Source organism: Scaptodrosophila lebanonensis, unplaced genomic scaffold (assembly GCF_003285725.1).
Source record: "Scaptodrosophila lebanonensis strain 11010-0011.00,11010-0021.00 unplaced genomic scaffold, SlebRS2 tig00000129-arrow-arrow-pilon, whole genome shotgun sequence".
Taxonomy (NCBI): domain Eukaryota; kingdom Metazoa; phylum Arthropoda; class Insecta; order Diptera; family Drosophilidae; genus Scaptodrosophila; species Scaptodrosophila lebanonensis.
This window is the reverse complement of record NW_022060583.1, coordinates 1,891,720-1,906,894: the sequence shown is the minus strand read 5'-3', so window position 1 is coordinate 1,906,894 and position 15,175 is coordinate 1,891,720. Positions and strand designations below refer to the sequence as shown.

The window sequence follows — 15,175 nt, the reverse complement described above, 5'->3', positions numbered from 1 at the left end:
CCACACACACAAACACACATTCACACATCTGTCCCTATACCCATATACTATACATGTACACATAAATGTACGTTTTGTAAGCCGTCCCCTCCCCACACCCCCCACAAATAAACTAGATATAGCCAATGCAGCAGGCAAGACCAAAAGCAAATACAAGTATAACGACAAAGACAAGAACATTCACAGGCGATGGAGGAATGGTACGAAAAAAAGGCATCTCCGTGGCAGAACCACGACTTAATGAGCTTACTCTAAGATGTCAAGGCGGCGAGGGACGAGCGACGAAGGACGAGGCAAGTGGTCGCCTGGGGGGTGGGCCAGGCATTGGAGCAGTAAAAAGCAGCTTTTCAATGATTTTATTAAAAGCATATCCTATCTTTGAAACCATATCACATCGAGTACATTGAAGCGTTGTTATATAGTTTGGACCATGCTTATATGTACATACTTGTATGAACGAGTAAATAAAGTAATCAAATATTGTCATATCCTTTAAAGGCCTTCCCACAATTTGAACTCTTTGCAACATTTTATAATTTTCTATAATCCTACATAATCCCCAAATTTAGAAGTTGATCTGTCCACACTTTAACTTTCAAATCGTCAATTGAATCTGGAACTGGCTTAGGCTCTGCCAGCACTTTTTTGAAGAGTTTTTTAAATTAAAAATGAATTTAAGCTACCAAGCCAAACCCAAGTTTTCAAAATCGAATCCAAACCTATTTTAATGCATTTAAAAATCTGCTTTTAAATTTTTTCGCTAAGCAACCAAACCTCACACTAATGTACAGGTACTTTTTTTTCGTCCTGTAAAGGGAACATGTTTTACACAAGCCTTGTCGCCACGAAACTCTCGGCGTTAGTCGAGAATTTTTATCGTCATGGGTGGCTTTTAGGTTCAATTTTTGCACATTTTATGCACACGTCGATTTTTTGTTGCGAAAGTTGTAAAGGCACTGGGGCATACACATATACATGGAATGTGTATAGAACTTTAATGGCTCAGAACTTCTTTATTCTTTTTGCTTCAATGTTAAAGCAAAACAGGATTATCAATACGGAGAAAATAAGTGTATTGCAAATTTGTGTCGATACTGAAAAGATAAATTGCTAAGAGTTCTCTTTTAAATCTCATTAGAGTAAAATTTAGATTAATATTATTTGTTTAAAAGAAGTGAGATGTTTGTTTTTATTAAACTTGTTTAATTGACATTTTTACCCAAACCTAAGCAACGAAATCTTCCTTACCAGCTCCTTAGAGTTTAATTCTGCATCATAGCCATTGAGGTATGTTTTAGGGTGCAGCCGACTGGGATAACTGTATTTTAGCAACCCAGAGTTGGCCAAAATCGACCTAATCGACCTTTACATTATTATTTTGAATTTAAAATGAATGCGTCCACATGTTATTTATACGAGTAGTTGAGGGAAAGTTGAACTTTATCGCCAGACTGATGCTGTATTTTCTTGTCATCGGTGGGCGAGAAATGTAAACTATCCAATGCCTGAAGTCTGAGGCAGGGGTGTCCTAAAGGAGACAAACATTGTTGTTCACACACACACACACACACACATACAGCTATACTATACATGTGTCTGAGCACGGACATGTTAACATAGCTAATAACCCAGACAAAAAAGCTCAATTCTATGTGTAGTAAAACATTTGCACGAACATGCCACACAATTGAGATTTATGCACAGAAGGCGGCGGCTGTGGCATAGCTGAGTGGGGATGGGGGGATGGGGGCCGAGCCGATCCGAGCTGAGTTCAGTGGAGTCTAGCCAAGTTAAGTCGAGGCTGTAGCTGTAAAATAGTTTGGGGTAAGAAAGGTCGCTCGACACACACCCAAAGAGTTCATAAAGTGGCCGAGAAGGATGTAACATGGTACATGGTACTGTCAGAAGACAAAAAACAAAAAGCGAATCAATTGCGTACTTTTGCGGAGGATGAACCGGGAGAACCGGGGCGGGGGCGCACAAAAAGGCAGAGACAAAGCACTCCCAAACACGCAACAATAAAATGTTATACGATAAATAAAAACTACAGGACAGACCGTGCCTGGGCAGATAAAAGTAAAATAAGCATCAGCACTGGAGCATCGCACAGGCCCGTGGCAGTGGCAGTGTCAGTCCATATGGCCAGCCAACTAATGCTGCTCCTTACACAACTGATTTTCTTCCTTCTTCTGCCTCCGCCTTTTTTCCTCCTCCTTTTTTTGTTTCTCTCTATTTCTTTGCCGTTTTCCTTAAACGCTTGGCTCGAAGTTCCTGAAAAAGCAACTTCAAGCTAAAATTTTAAGTGCTGTTTGTTCGCGCACAAACACAACTACCAACAGCAACAGCTGGGCAGAAACGAAAAAGTTCCCTTTTAAGCCAACTAGTGCCTCCATATCGCTTCCAATTCAATTGCCTCTGTTCGCCACTCTAAAAATGCAGTCATCCTGCAGATTGTTGCATTTAAATATTAGACTCTGTCTAGGCTCTTGAAATATGGCGGCAAGTCAACAAAATCTGCACATTCGTTCTGTATTTTTTCCAGCTATGTAATAACAATTAATCCGACTATTATATTAACTATTACTGTATTAATTGCAACCATTAGTTTGCGGCAAATTTGGAACTACTTGCAGCAGGGGTTGACGACTAATAGGAGTTAAATAGGACACTGTCCATGCCTCATTGCAGACCACTTCTCTGGGCTTCTATTGCATTTTATCTTAACAGTTCCCGTCCCTTTAAAGGGTTGGCTTTTGTGCAGCTTATGGGAGTTGGAGGACGTCTCTGGAGAAACTGACGACACTCAAGGCTATCATCCCGACTTGGGCTGGGAGGCAGATGATGTCCAATCTTGACCGAAGAGTAATGTTCGAATACTCTGTTATTTTGCCCAGAAATCTCTAATGCAATATTTTAAAACTTAACAACAAAGTTTAAATTCAATTAAAGCCGCAAAGCTGACCAATTTACCCATGAATTCTCCCTACCACCTTAAATATTAAGTGCGCACATTCTGGGGCAAAATGTAAAATCAGACACGAGGATTATCATAAAGCACTCATTTCTATAGCATCAGCATTCATTGCGATAAGTCCCATTATGGCCACATTTGCCAACACCTAATTCCTACCGACTGCTAACCATTAACTACTATTTAACAAAAACAACAACAACAACAAAATGAATGAAAATAAAACAAACGAGACTGATTAATTCACTAGCATGCGCCATTTAGTTAACACACGTACTTTGGATTAGACGATTCCCAGACCCGTGGTTTTTTTCGCTGTTGCTTCGCTCCTTTGTTCCTTTCAATTTTCCGGCGCATTTCACGCCCATCTCATCAACACTTTGCACAACAACACACACACACACATACCCGCCTACATATCAACAACAACAAGAAGCATTGTGCTCCCTGCATACTGCATAAGGATACGTACAGAGATACAAATAAACAAGCAGACACACAGACAGACAGACAGACGGACAGACGGACATATTATATATTAACGTCTGTATAGTACGATTGATGCACGTATTGTGTGCTACTCCGTTATTATAGAGTATACATACATACATATATGTACAAGTATGTACTAAAATGAACGTGGATCCAGATACATACATATGTGCATACTATATATGTCTATATGTATGTATGTACATATGTATGTATATGAGTGCCACATTGCTCCTTTGTTGTTTCGCTGAATCTGTATACAATTTTCAATGAGCTCCCTTAATGTTTAGATATATATGTATGTAGTATACAAATCACTTTGTACATTTATGTACATCTGTATATGTATCTATATATATATATATATATATATATATATATATATATATATATATATATATATATATATATATATATATATATATATATATATACATATGCATATGTGTATGTGTGTAATTAGGAGTATTTTTCTCAGTGTAGCAACCTTTTTAATTATTGTACTTAGGGTATACAAAAAATGAAATCAGTTTCGAGTGTGATATGCGGATTGAGCAAAGGAAATGCGAGTAAAGCAAGGGAAAGCAAAGTAAAAAGAAAGCGAACGAAAGTCATCCAAAACTTATTTGCTCTCTCTGTCTCTATTAATTGTTATATTTCTTCTACTTACTATTATGATGTTGTCAAATCAAAATTGTAACTTATTGAATATTTAAAAAATATTATATACATACATATATATATATTTATATACACATACTGAAAAAACAAAAATATGTACCAACATATGCATACTTATATGTATATGTTTGTTTAATCTTTATTATCGTATATGTATATCGTCGTAAGTTGAAAATTGCCCAAAGAGCCAGTGCAGCGGCTCTTGGTAACAAATATTTGTATGTAGATGCATTTTTTTTATGTGTGCCCCTTTTTGAAAACTTTATCGAGATAGTAGTATGTGTAATGGTGTATGTAGTGTGCGTGCGTATCCACCCACACATACAGAGTATACTTATATACTTATATATAAATATTGTATGTTATAAACATATTACGCGTAAAACCTATGCATACACACTGATCCATACATCTACATAAGTATTCAATGTACCAACATTTTTTATGTGCAAATTAAAATTAAAACAAGAGAGACGCTACAGTCGAGCAAGCCCGACAGTAAAATACCCTGTACTCTCCACAAAAAAAGAAAATTAAAAAAAAATTATTCAAAAAAAAAATTAAATTAATTAAAATAAATAAAAAATATTCAATCCATACATACATACATACATACATGCAAAAGCCAAGAATTACGGGAGTTAGGGAAAAAAACACGAATGGCGGGGCAGTGGGGGGTGCATCAGAAAAAAACACAAGCTCGTCCTATCTCGGACTTAGGAGAATCTGGATACCAAGTTTGGTTATTCTAGCTTTTATACTTACTGAGATCCTTGCATTCATACAGACGGACAGACAAACAGACAGACGGACATGGCTACATCGACTCGGCTTGTCACCCTGATCAAGAATATACACCTAATTCTGTTTTTACACAGTAGATTGGTTCCGTGTAAACAAAGACATTGATCATATCTCTTAAGAAATATATATGAAATTTTGAATTTTCCAACCGTGTTATATCAAAATCGTGTAAAAGAAGACAGTGTAACAACGGAATTAGGTGTATAAACTTTGTGGGGTCTGTGTACCCTTTGGGTACAGGGTATAATAAATTAATACATATGTAATACACATACACATTTAAAGAAGAACGACATATTTTTGCTCTTAGTATTGTAAATGGGTAGCAGGCAATAAGAATTGAATGAAATACCGAGGGAAAAGCGTTAAAAGCAACACCAACAAAGCAAGAAAAGACAAACACGTTTTTACACAAACATTTGAGTAAAACTTTTTGCCAGCCAGAAAATCTGTATGTGCTTATGTATTACATGTTTTTGGTTCTCTCTGAATCTAACACAAAGAACACAAATACAATGATAATAAAAACATCAGCAACAAACTATGATAAGGCAAAACGAGACACGCAACACACACACACACACACACAGCATCACAAGAAAATGAAAAATGGAAAGACAAGCATACAAAATATTGTAAAGCTCAAAAAAGAAGGAACTTTTCGCGTTTGTCGCACCAACCGATGAATATGAGCGTTTTTGTGTGTGTGTGAGTGCGAGTAAGTGTGTGTGTGTGCACTTTTTTTATTACACAAAAACTGTTTAAAGCAACTAACTGTAAAAGCGAATTGATGTTTTCATTCAATGAAATTGAATGCAAATTTTAAACATATTTTATTCAATGTGTACATTAAACAATATATTGTATGGAAAAAAGCTCCTTCTCTGTCTTTTCAATTATTGGCATTTCAACATTTCAGCACACATCAGCAGATCGGCTATAGAATATAGCGTCTGCAACATCAGCATCGACACAGAAAGGTTTGTTGCACAAAGAGAAACCCGTTAAGGTTACAGATAGAACAGAGGAATATCAGGAGCGAAGTATTAAAATTCAATCGTTATCAGCAATGTGCGTTTGTATGATCTTTCAGATCTTGTCATCGACGACACCTAGCTGGCCTTGTTAAACGCAAATAAACCATATTAAAAGCCATATACATATACAGTTTAATAATAATATGCCCCAATACTTAGTTGCATGAAAATTGCTTTTGGCAGCATTGTGGGTTAATTTCGTTTGAAAATAATTACATTTGCTGCATCCAAGATAACAGCCCTTTTGGACTTAAGCGCCTTATAACGGCTTATATCGGCTTTTTGCCATTTTCTATCAATATTATGAAATATTTTTTGCATATTAGTTAGTCCCTATATATTCAGTATTTAATGGCAATGTGTACATATTTGTTCACAACCGTTTATGAAGGCTGTAAAAATATTATATTTTCCACCAAATAAAAGTACTCTAAGCAACCTTTAGACCAAAACACTATTCACTCATTTAAATTAGAGTATTAGAGCATATTGGTAAAATAAATAAAAACAGATCGCTGCAAGTCTTTTAGTTTTGGACGACAAATTACAGACCATTTTGAGAACAATGATATATGTATGTTAAAAATATTGACCAACAACATAATACAACTTCATTATTGTATACAAACCGCAAGATATACAAATTTTAGTTTCAAAATAAAGATATGTTAGCTGCCTTTTTAGGATAGCTCCCTCTAAAGCCTGTGCAAGGTATTGGCAAATTATTCTATAACCCTATTATTTTATAAATAGCTAGTCTAGCAACAATCTTGCAGTGGCTGTAATAATTAATCTAGCTCCCATAGAGTCCAATTTCCACTCTTGTTTTTAGTATATCTTCTGGGTGCTAACAAGTAGGTTCTGCAATAACAGCATGGCTTAATAGATTTTAATAAAGTTAGCATGAAGCTATTGCGGTTTGAGTCAGAAAAATATATTATAACAATAAGTAAATGTTCTGCTTCAACAAATTTGTTGAATGTTCTCCTTTCCCAACTGGCCGCAACTGTTATCAGGAAAGGAAGTTCGTTTGAGACAAGTTGGTTCTGGAAAAGTTAGACCGCAGTGTTTGGAGGGTTTAATTAAAAGTTGTTCGCCTGTTACTTTGTGGTCACCAGCATGCGTCATTTTACAAATGATGCGGCACTTTATCAACTCACAACAGGCAACTGATAGAATACGGACACACCAAGATTCATGCATCATTGTCAATGCCGTTGTGGAAAGATTTTTAGGGGGAAGTTGGGGTTGATGCCGCGGATGCCACAAATTCCGCCACATAGCGCGCATTATCAAAATGCCGGCACGCAAATGACTAATCAAAATGGCAAAAGAAATTGACAGCAACAACCACAACTAACACTATAGGAATAGCAGCGGCCGCTGCGCAACGCCTGTAAACAGGCAACGAATTATTCGCTTTGGCTATAGCGGTGGCGATGGCGATGGCGATTGCGATGACGATGGTCCTTGACTATTAATGAGTCTGATTTGTTTGCACACATTTTGCATGCCTTGCGCATCATCGACGACAAGTACATACATACTATATATACAGTACGTACATATACAAAAGTACAAAAGAGCGTACATATGTATATGTACAAGTATGTACTTGTATACGCATGTTCATGTATAGTAAGTGAAAGAATATTTATTTGTAATACAAAGCGATGGTGGCCAACGTTGTACTAATTGCCATTTATAGCGGCTGCTGTTGTTGCTGTTGCTGGACAAAGGCAAACGGATGGGCGACTATTACGGCTGAATAGCAGACATGGGATCTGGGGCAATGGCCATTGATTGGTAAGCCATCAATTTGTTGCATTGTGCTATGTGTAATTATAAAACTAGCAACTAGCACTATGGATGCATAATTACCGTGGTTTGCCATTCGTTCTAGAAAATAATTAACTCTGACTAGCAATGATTTACCGGCGTACATTTTTTGCAGGCAAAACACATTGGTATTCAAAGGCCGATATATATACAAATACTTATCTGTATGTTTCTTCTATCGGGTGAAAGGATAATTAGAGTGGAATAGTTTAATTTATCTTTTTATTTTAATTCTCGCCTATTTCAATGTTAACAAAAAGCCACAAAAGCATATGCCTTTTTGCAGTTAAACAAATGCCTCTTGAGTTCGTGGGTTTACTAAGCCAATTGTCATCCATGGTTATCCAATTCATGGGACTTCCTCCATTCGTCCTTTGTATTGCAAAATGACATTAAAGCCTTTGAGAATAAGGCAAAGAGATTCTCAGAAATCTAATCTTTTCGCTGTGGCTAAGATACTGGTATCATTATTTAGACAGTTATTACTTGCTCGTCTGCTGATCTTGCTGTTCTGTATTCTATTTTTGCTTACATTACAAAATATCTAGACTTGGAAAGTGTTGGGTTCTATCGGAGTGAATCGCTTGACCATCGTCGCTATACACGACAAACGAGCGAACTAAGAGTTAATGATATAAATAGGCATCAGATATTATTCCCGTTGCATATTAGAAAAAACAAAAAACCTAATAAACCAGTCAATTTTGGATATAGGTAGGATTTTCTTGTTTCTACATTATTTTACGAAATAATTGTATGTAATATTTGTGTTTTTGTTAAATATGTTAATTTTTTTATTTATATTCGTACTAAGTAAGATTTTAAAAGACACATTTTAATTAAAATTTTTGAAAAAAATTTATGACAAATGTAGAAGAATACTGTAGGTGCATCTTTTGGATTTTCTTCATATTATTGCATATCAAAATCAGCTAAGTCTTATCCATATTAAAACGGTTAATGTTAAGATTTATATTGTAGAATTATAGATCCTACTATTTTTAACAAATATTCAAACAGCTAGCGGTTGAATAAACACATGTATGTTTTACATAAACAGCACTATTATTTGAAAAGTATTAAAAGACTAATAGGTCGCCTGTGAGCTAAATGCCAATGGAAATAGCATAACAGATACGAAATCTGATTGTCAATCGAACATAACAGGTCATTCCAAAATGGACGAGCTATCGGATTTGTCGGATCCGTTCACAGCCTTTATTAAGGACAACGTGACCGAAGACGTTAACGACCTCATTGAAACCTATGGGGCCTATAAGCTTAGCCTCCATGTGGCTAGGCGCCAATTAAATACAGTAATGGAAATATTGAAGAAGAAGGAGGAGAGGCTTGCCCAGTTAGCTGAACAAAACCCGAATACTCTACCCGAATTGTTTGAGCAATTGACCCTCTCATCTAAGCAGGAAGCCATAGACGTGCTGGATGCGCAGGTTTTGGACGCTTGGTTGCAAATCAGTAAGGAAGCAAAAGACGTCGCCAAACTGGAGGCACAACTTGAGAGTCTGAACGAGAAAATTAGAATGCTGCTCAACCAACAGCAACAGCAGTAAGGATTCTGCTGATATCAGCTGCAATATCCGTATACATTTCTATTGACTCCGCTGGCACAAAAATAGTCTTTTGATTACTTACTTTGCACTGCATATTACATCATCGCCTACATATGTACATACATACATACATACATACATGCATACATGATGACAATGGCACACACCCACAATACGCAAAGTATAAACAGATGCATCCAGACAGCACAATAAAGCACATTTTCAACAATTACAAGAAAATAACTGCGTTCTTTTATCGTCTGTATAATCCAATTACGCCTATTTATTTTCCATTCCCTAAGGGTCGTCCTATTTTATTTGTTTGTTTTTGAAAACAGTTTAATATTTGTTTTATTTAACAAAATAAATGAATTAGGCTATTTGTTTATTTTTGTCTTCGTGCAATTTTGTGCTGGCGACATCGTGAGTTTTCGTGAACACGTTCACACCCAGCTCTAAAGTGTACGAAGAAGTTCGTAATGTTCGTAGCAGCCCTCGTGCTAGAGTACATAATGTTTAATATAACGATATGCATTTTATAATATTACCCTTAATTTGTTTAAATAATGTTTGATTAAAGCGAGAGAATTCTTAAAATAATACGTTGAATTTTCAGTTTTAGGTTTAATGTTGATTTTAAGACTTCACATACTGCTATTAAGGCTCGTTTAAAGTTCAGAAATGACTTAATGTACTATCTTAAAGTGAATTTAAATTCAACAAAAACGGAAAAACGAAATCAACAACTAATACCTAAAATATATACATGTGTTAACACCTTCTCTGTACAGCGCTGTTTGTTGTTCTCTATTCTTCCTCATTCTACATTTGCAGCTGGCAGTGCCGTGCCTCGTGTATAAAAAAAGTAAAGAAGACGAACGGAAAAATACTCATTTCAATGTGTTCACTCCTATCTTGCCAAATATATTGTGCACGGGCAGACAAACTAACATACCTATGTATGTTTTTAAATAATTTCCGCACCTTCTTCCTCTCAATTTTATTTTGCTAACTTTTTAGCGTGTATTTCTGCATCCTATTTGTATGTCGACTGCAATGCGATAGTGATTTCGCTGGCAGTGGCGGGGAACACTTGCGTGCACATATTTACATACATACATATGTATGTACATGCTTATTTGTTGGTAAACACTTAAGTAAACCGTCAATTATTTTAATAAATAATAACTTGCGAACCTTCTCGGATATTTAGAACACACCGCAACGATTCAGAATCAATGTTTTCAACTTTCCCAAAAATCGATTTGTCTCTATAGGGATTTGCATAAATGACAATAAAATTAAATGTTGTCAAATTAACGATGATAACTAATTTGTAATAGCGATAGTATTTTGATCGACGCGTAAGACTATCGATAGTCTTATAGAAAGCACATGATTAGCGCGAAGGATGAAAGCAGAATAGTCTCGGCAGAACATTTCGGGTTTTCTGATAATTAAATGCAGGGTAAGATACATAAACATACATACATATGTATGTAAGGAACTATTTTCAACTACAACGGCACAGTTTCAGCTAAAATGGAGTTAGCAGGAGGTGACGTTGAGAAAATGTGCTTCAAAAAAGTTAACGAAGAAGGTGCTGGCAGTGCAGGCACTAGCAGCGATACTAACATTTCAGAAATTAACACACATAACTCGGATGCCGACATTGTAGTTGTTAACACTTCCGCACTTTCGAATATCGATGTGTTGGAAGTAAACGTATCTTCCATGCATAATCGCCGCGTTATGCTTTATTCGCGAAGCGCAGGTAACAAGGGACTAGTTGTCTACGAAATGAGCATCTTGAATCTGCCATTGGACGTGACCGCCAGAGATGTTTTCATGCTCTTCGAACCGTATGGGCCACTCCTAGACATACGCCTCCTGAACCCTGGTGGCGCAATTATTGTGTTTGAGCGGTACAAGAACGCGGTGATAGCTTTCGATGAACTCGATGGCAAGCTATGGAAGCACCGACCAATTAAAATGAAACTCAAGACGACTCCTTGGTCTTCGCTGTGTGATGTACAAAACTGATGGCTAGGCCAGAAAGGGCTTTTGTAAAATTTGCTCTATAAATATGTTTAACATATTACAAGATTAAATTAAAAGTGCTATTTTTTTCGAATACATACAAATAATCCATTGCATTGCTACTTATTTAGGAAAATTAATACACACATTAATCCTACTCATGTACATATATTCCTCTAAGAGCATACATATACATATATATGTATGTACATGCGCATTATAAAATGCACTACCTACATACAGACCTACATACATATGTATATTACGACGGTGTTGTGACATACATATCTATTTAAGAAACTTGAATATTTAACAGACAATTCAACTCTAAAAATATATTCCAGTGTAAGATGACAAATAGCTTGCATAAAAATTGAATACTTGACATTATTTGCGGAAGCTCTTCTTTTATGAGCAGGTGGTCCCCTTACTTGCCATTTGTGCCAAGATAAACTATTAGAGATGGTCGATACTTAAGTGCCTGTCGTAAGTCACAGATCGAGAAAAAAAGTAACAGACAATTCTAGCCACCTATTACTATATTCACCTAACAATGATAATATAACACTAGCGGTATCGAGCCAGTCAGATTTGAAAAAGATTATTCCATATTAGACAATTTGATTATTAGTCTTGTTGATTGTTATAGATTAATCTGAATTAAAACTAGATTTAGTTTAGATCACTTGTATGCTCATACTGCAATTTTTTTGTGGATCAGTTGTTTTTCGGAGTCTATTACAAATTGAAATATGAAATGCCACTATTTACTTGATTTTGATACACAGATTTAATATACAATTGATTTGAAATAACACACGCACAAATAAACGATTTTAAAGTCTTCATTGGACAATAATAATTATACAATAAATAAATTATACAAAGCACTCTGTGTACATTCCTACAATTTTTAAATTTATTGAAAGATGATTTGCCAAGAAATTGGTTATGTAAAAATGCAATCGGTTTTTCAAAATACGATTCGATTTTTGACTGCACCCAGCCCTAATAACTACAAAAAAGAACATGCTTAAAGCCAGTTAGAGATGAGTGGCACCGCACTTCTATGTCAGACATCGATATTCCTTGCACGAATCCTAGTATCCCTCGCCTCTTCCTTAACTTTTTTTTTCTGACAGCGACCCGCTGCCGGTTAACGACTTGAGAAGATTTTAGCAATATGAATAATCATTGGCTTTACACAAGCAATGGTCCGTCCTCAATTGTTTTGAAGAAATTCAAGGTAAGATATCCATGTGGGCATTGGCAAGTCTTAATTGAAAAAACCATTTATATATGTATGCACTTTATATATGTATGTATACTTGTGGACATACATGTTTGCATGCATATAGCACAAGGAGCGCGTTGTGGTCGCTATTATTCGGGAAGTACCGCGCTTGAGCAACAATAACCACTTGGAATACTGCTGGTCGTCATTGAGCGATACGTCCCGTATCATAACTGAGTTGGGCCGCGTGCTTGATGGGGTAGCAGACTTGGATACCTTGACGGAGCTACAGAAGAAGAAGAAGATTTTTATTGCTGACGTCAATGTCACTTTGGGCGTCAAAGCGGTAGAAGAGACGCTGAAGCAGGATATAAAGAAGCACTGTGAATCGAACGCCGTCTCTCTGATGGTGGTCGTTAAATACGGAGATCATGAAATTGCCGAGGAAGAATTCGAAAGACAGTACGCAAGCCAGCAATAATGCATAGACGTGTCTGTCCTCACCCCCATTTCCTTTTTTCTCTGTAGGGCCGCCCCACGACTGCAAACAGCTAGCAACCAGGAAGCTGGGAACAACTCTTCGGATTACTAGAGAGCTTTATTTTATTCAAGACATCTGGCTACTTCCAATTCTCTTTTGCTGAAGGATGTCTTCTCGTGAATGCAATACAATAAAAAATTAAACCAAAATACGTCTATGGAAGTAAAACACCCCAACTATATTTAATCAATTGATGGAGTTTAGCTTTTCTTATCCACCTACTTTAGGCATCTTCCTCCTTTTTGAACTAAGAAAGTCGTCCGCGTTACTTTACCACAAAAAAATGTTAAAATTCATGGGCCGCGAACTATTTAACCTTTCAGTTTTTTAATTATATTTTGTGATCCATTGTCACCATAGCTGGTGATGGGGATCGTAGACCCTATGTGCATATCGTGTGTGGAGAGGGTATAGAGAATGGGGACCAAAATCAGAAGGGAACACGCGTACAATCTCAGCATAAACAACTACTACAACAACAAAACTTCCATTATGAAATAAATACACAACTAATTGTTATATTAATTTTTAAATAAATTAGAAATTAATTCATATTATTATTATAATATACAAAAATTACTAAAATTTTAATTCATTTTTTTTTATATCTTGGGGGGGAAATTTTCTTTAAGGATTAAAAAATGTTTGTCTTCAAGGCGTGGAAAAATTAATTTTCTACTGTTCAATTTAATTTTTATAAGGCCAAGCAAGAAGGCTAAGTGTAGCATACTTTACAGTGGCAGAAAAAATAAAAATGTTGCACTACATTAGGCGGTCGAATTTAATTTGAACATTTTTAAAAATCATCTTGCTGCTGGTTTCTGTTCGCCTGATACTTCAGATTTTGGATTTTAGCAAATGCATGCCTTTTTTATTGATTTATTGGAATTTACAGCTGCTCTTGGCTTCAATTTGGAAGCTGGCACCTCTGCTACGTCCCAGGCGAACATATTATATATACAGTTCTCTATTCTTCCTCATTCTACATTTGCTGCTGGCAGTGCCGTGCCTCGTGCATAAAAAAAGTAAAGAAGACGAACGGAAAAATACTCATTTCAATGTGCATGTGTATGTTTTTAAACAAGAGGGAACGCTACAGTCGAGCAAGCCCGACAGTATAATACCCTGTACCCAGGTAAACTTCCGTCACTGAGTTATATGCTCCCAAAGCAGCAGCAAAAAGAGGAAGAAGAAGAGCGAATTGTTGCTGTTTTAAACAACAGTAGATAATTATATATAAATTATGTGTGAAGAAGTGCCATCCAAAGGATCTCCCCACGAGATCCCTTGTGTAAAATATATATCATAAAATATATTTCATATTTAATCTAAAATATTAGATATACTTTATTAAACGATTTATAAACCTAATAAATCTTACATATATATGTACATAGATGTAAGTGCGTCCGATAGATGCATACTATGGACAACTCTTTTATTCCCCATTAATTTTCAACTAGCTTAAGTTGCCGTATTGGTAGCAGAACACTAGTTTAATAAATTGTATATAATTTGCCTATGCGTGTTTATATGCGTGCAGCACAAAGTTGAACCAAAGCAGCAACAACAACAACAGCTGCGGGCAGCGGTGCCGGCAGAGCTGCTAACTTTCTTCAGAATTGACCTATCATGATGAAACTTAGCACACGGACACATTAGCACTAACTGGATGTAACTACCAAAATTGATTTCAAAATTCCAAGAATTTTGGAATTTATAAAAAAACAGGAATTGCGGGAGAGTGGGGGGTGTATCAGAATAAAAAAAATAAACTTGACCTGCCTAGGACTTAGGGGAACCTCGATACCAAGTTTGGTTATTGTAGCTCGTGTACTTCCTGAGATCCTTGCGCTCATACAGACAGACGGGCATGGCTATATCGACTCGGCTTGTCACTTTGTGGGGTCAGCCACGCCTCCTTCTGTGTGTTACATGTACACTCGCACAAAACTAATATAGCCT

The 15,175-nt window shown here is 36.3% G+C and overlaps 2 protein-coding genes across 2 annotated transcripts; both read left to right on the top strand.

Moving 5' to 3' along the window:
- Window positions 1-10,827: 10,827 nt before the first annotated feature.
- LOC115628960 (nucleolar protein 3-like) lies at window positions 10,828-11,438 on the top strand. The gene is made up of 2 exons (XM_030525235.1): window positions 10,828-10,863; window positions 10,933-11,438. Exons 1-2 carry the CDS (start codon window positions 10,857-10,859, stop codon window positions 11,436-11,438), a joined length of 513 nt encoding a protein of 170 aa, XP_030381095.1. The 5' UTR covers window positions 10,828-10,856.
- Window positions 11,439-12,570: 1,132 nt separating this feature from the next.
- LOC115628923 lies at window positions 12,571-13,359 on the top strand. The gene is made up of 3 exons (XM_030525185.1): window positions 12,571-12,681; window positions 12,794-13,131; window positions 13,198-13,359. The coding sequence occupies exons 1-3, from the start codon at window positions 12,619-12,621 to the stop codon at window positions 13,259-13,261; spliced, it is 465 nt and encodes a 154-aa protein (XP_030381045.1). The 5' UTR covers window positions 12,571-12,618; the 3' UTR covers window positions 13,262-13,359.
- Window positions 13,360-15,175: the final 1,816 nt, after the last annotated feature.

What these genes read in the sequence shown, in the direction of transcription:
- LOC115628923 (XM_030525185.1), top strand. Translation starts at nt 12,619, where the DNA reads ATGAATAATCATTGGCTTTACACAAGCAATGGTCCGTCCTCAATTGTT. An exon ending in TTGTTTTGAAGAAATTCAAG is followed by an intron (nt 12,682 to 12,793) that starts GTAAGATATCCA and finishes GCATGCATATAG; the next exon opens with CACAAGGAGCGCGTTGTGGT. An exon ending in GAGGAAGAATTCGAAAGACA is followed by an intron (nt 13,132 to 13,197) that starts GTACGCAAGCCA and finishes TTTTCTCTGTAG; the next exon opens with GGCCGCCCCACGACTGCAAA.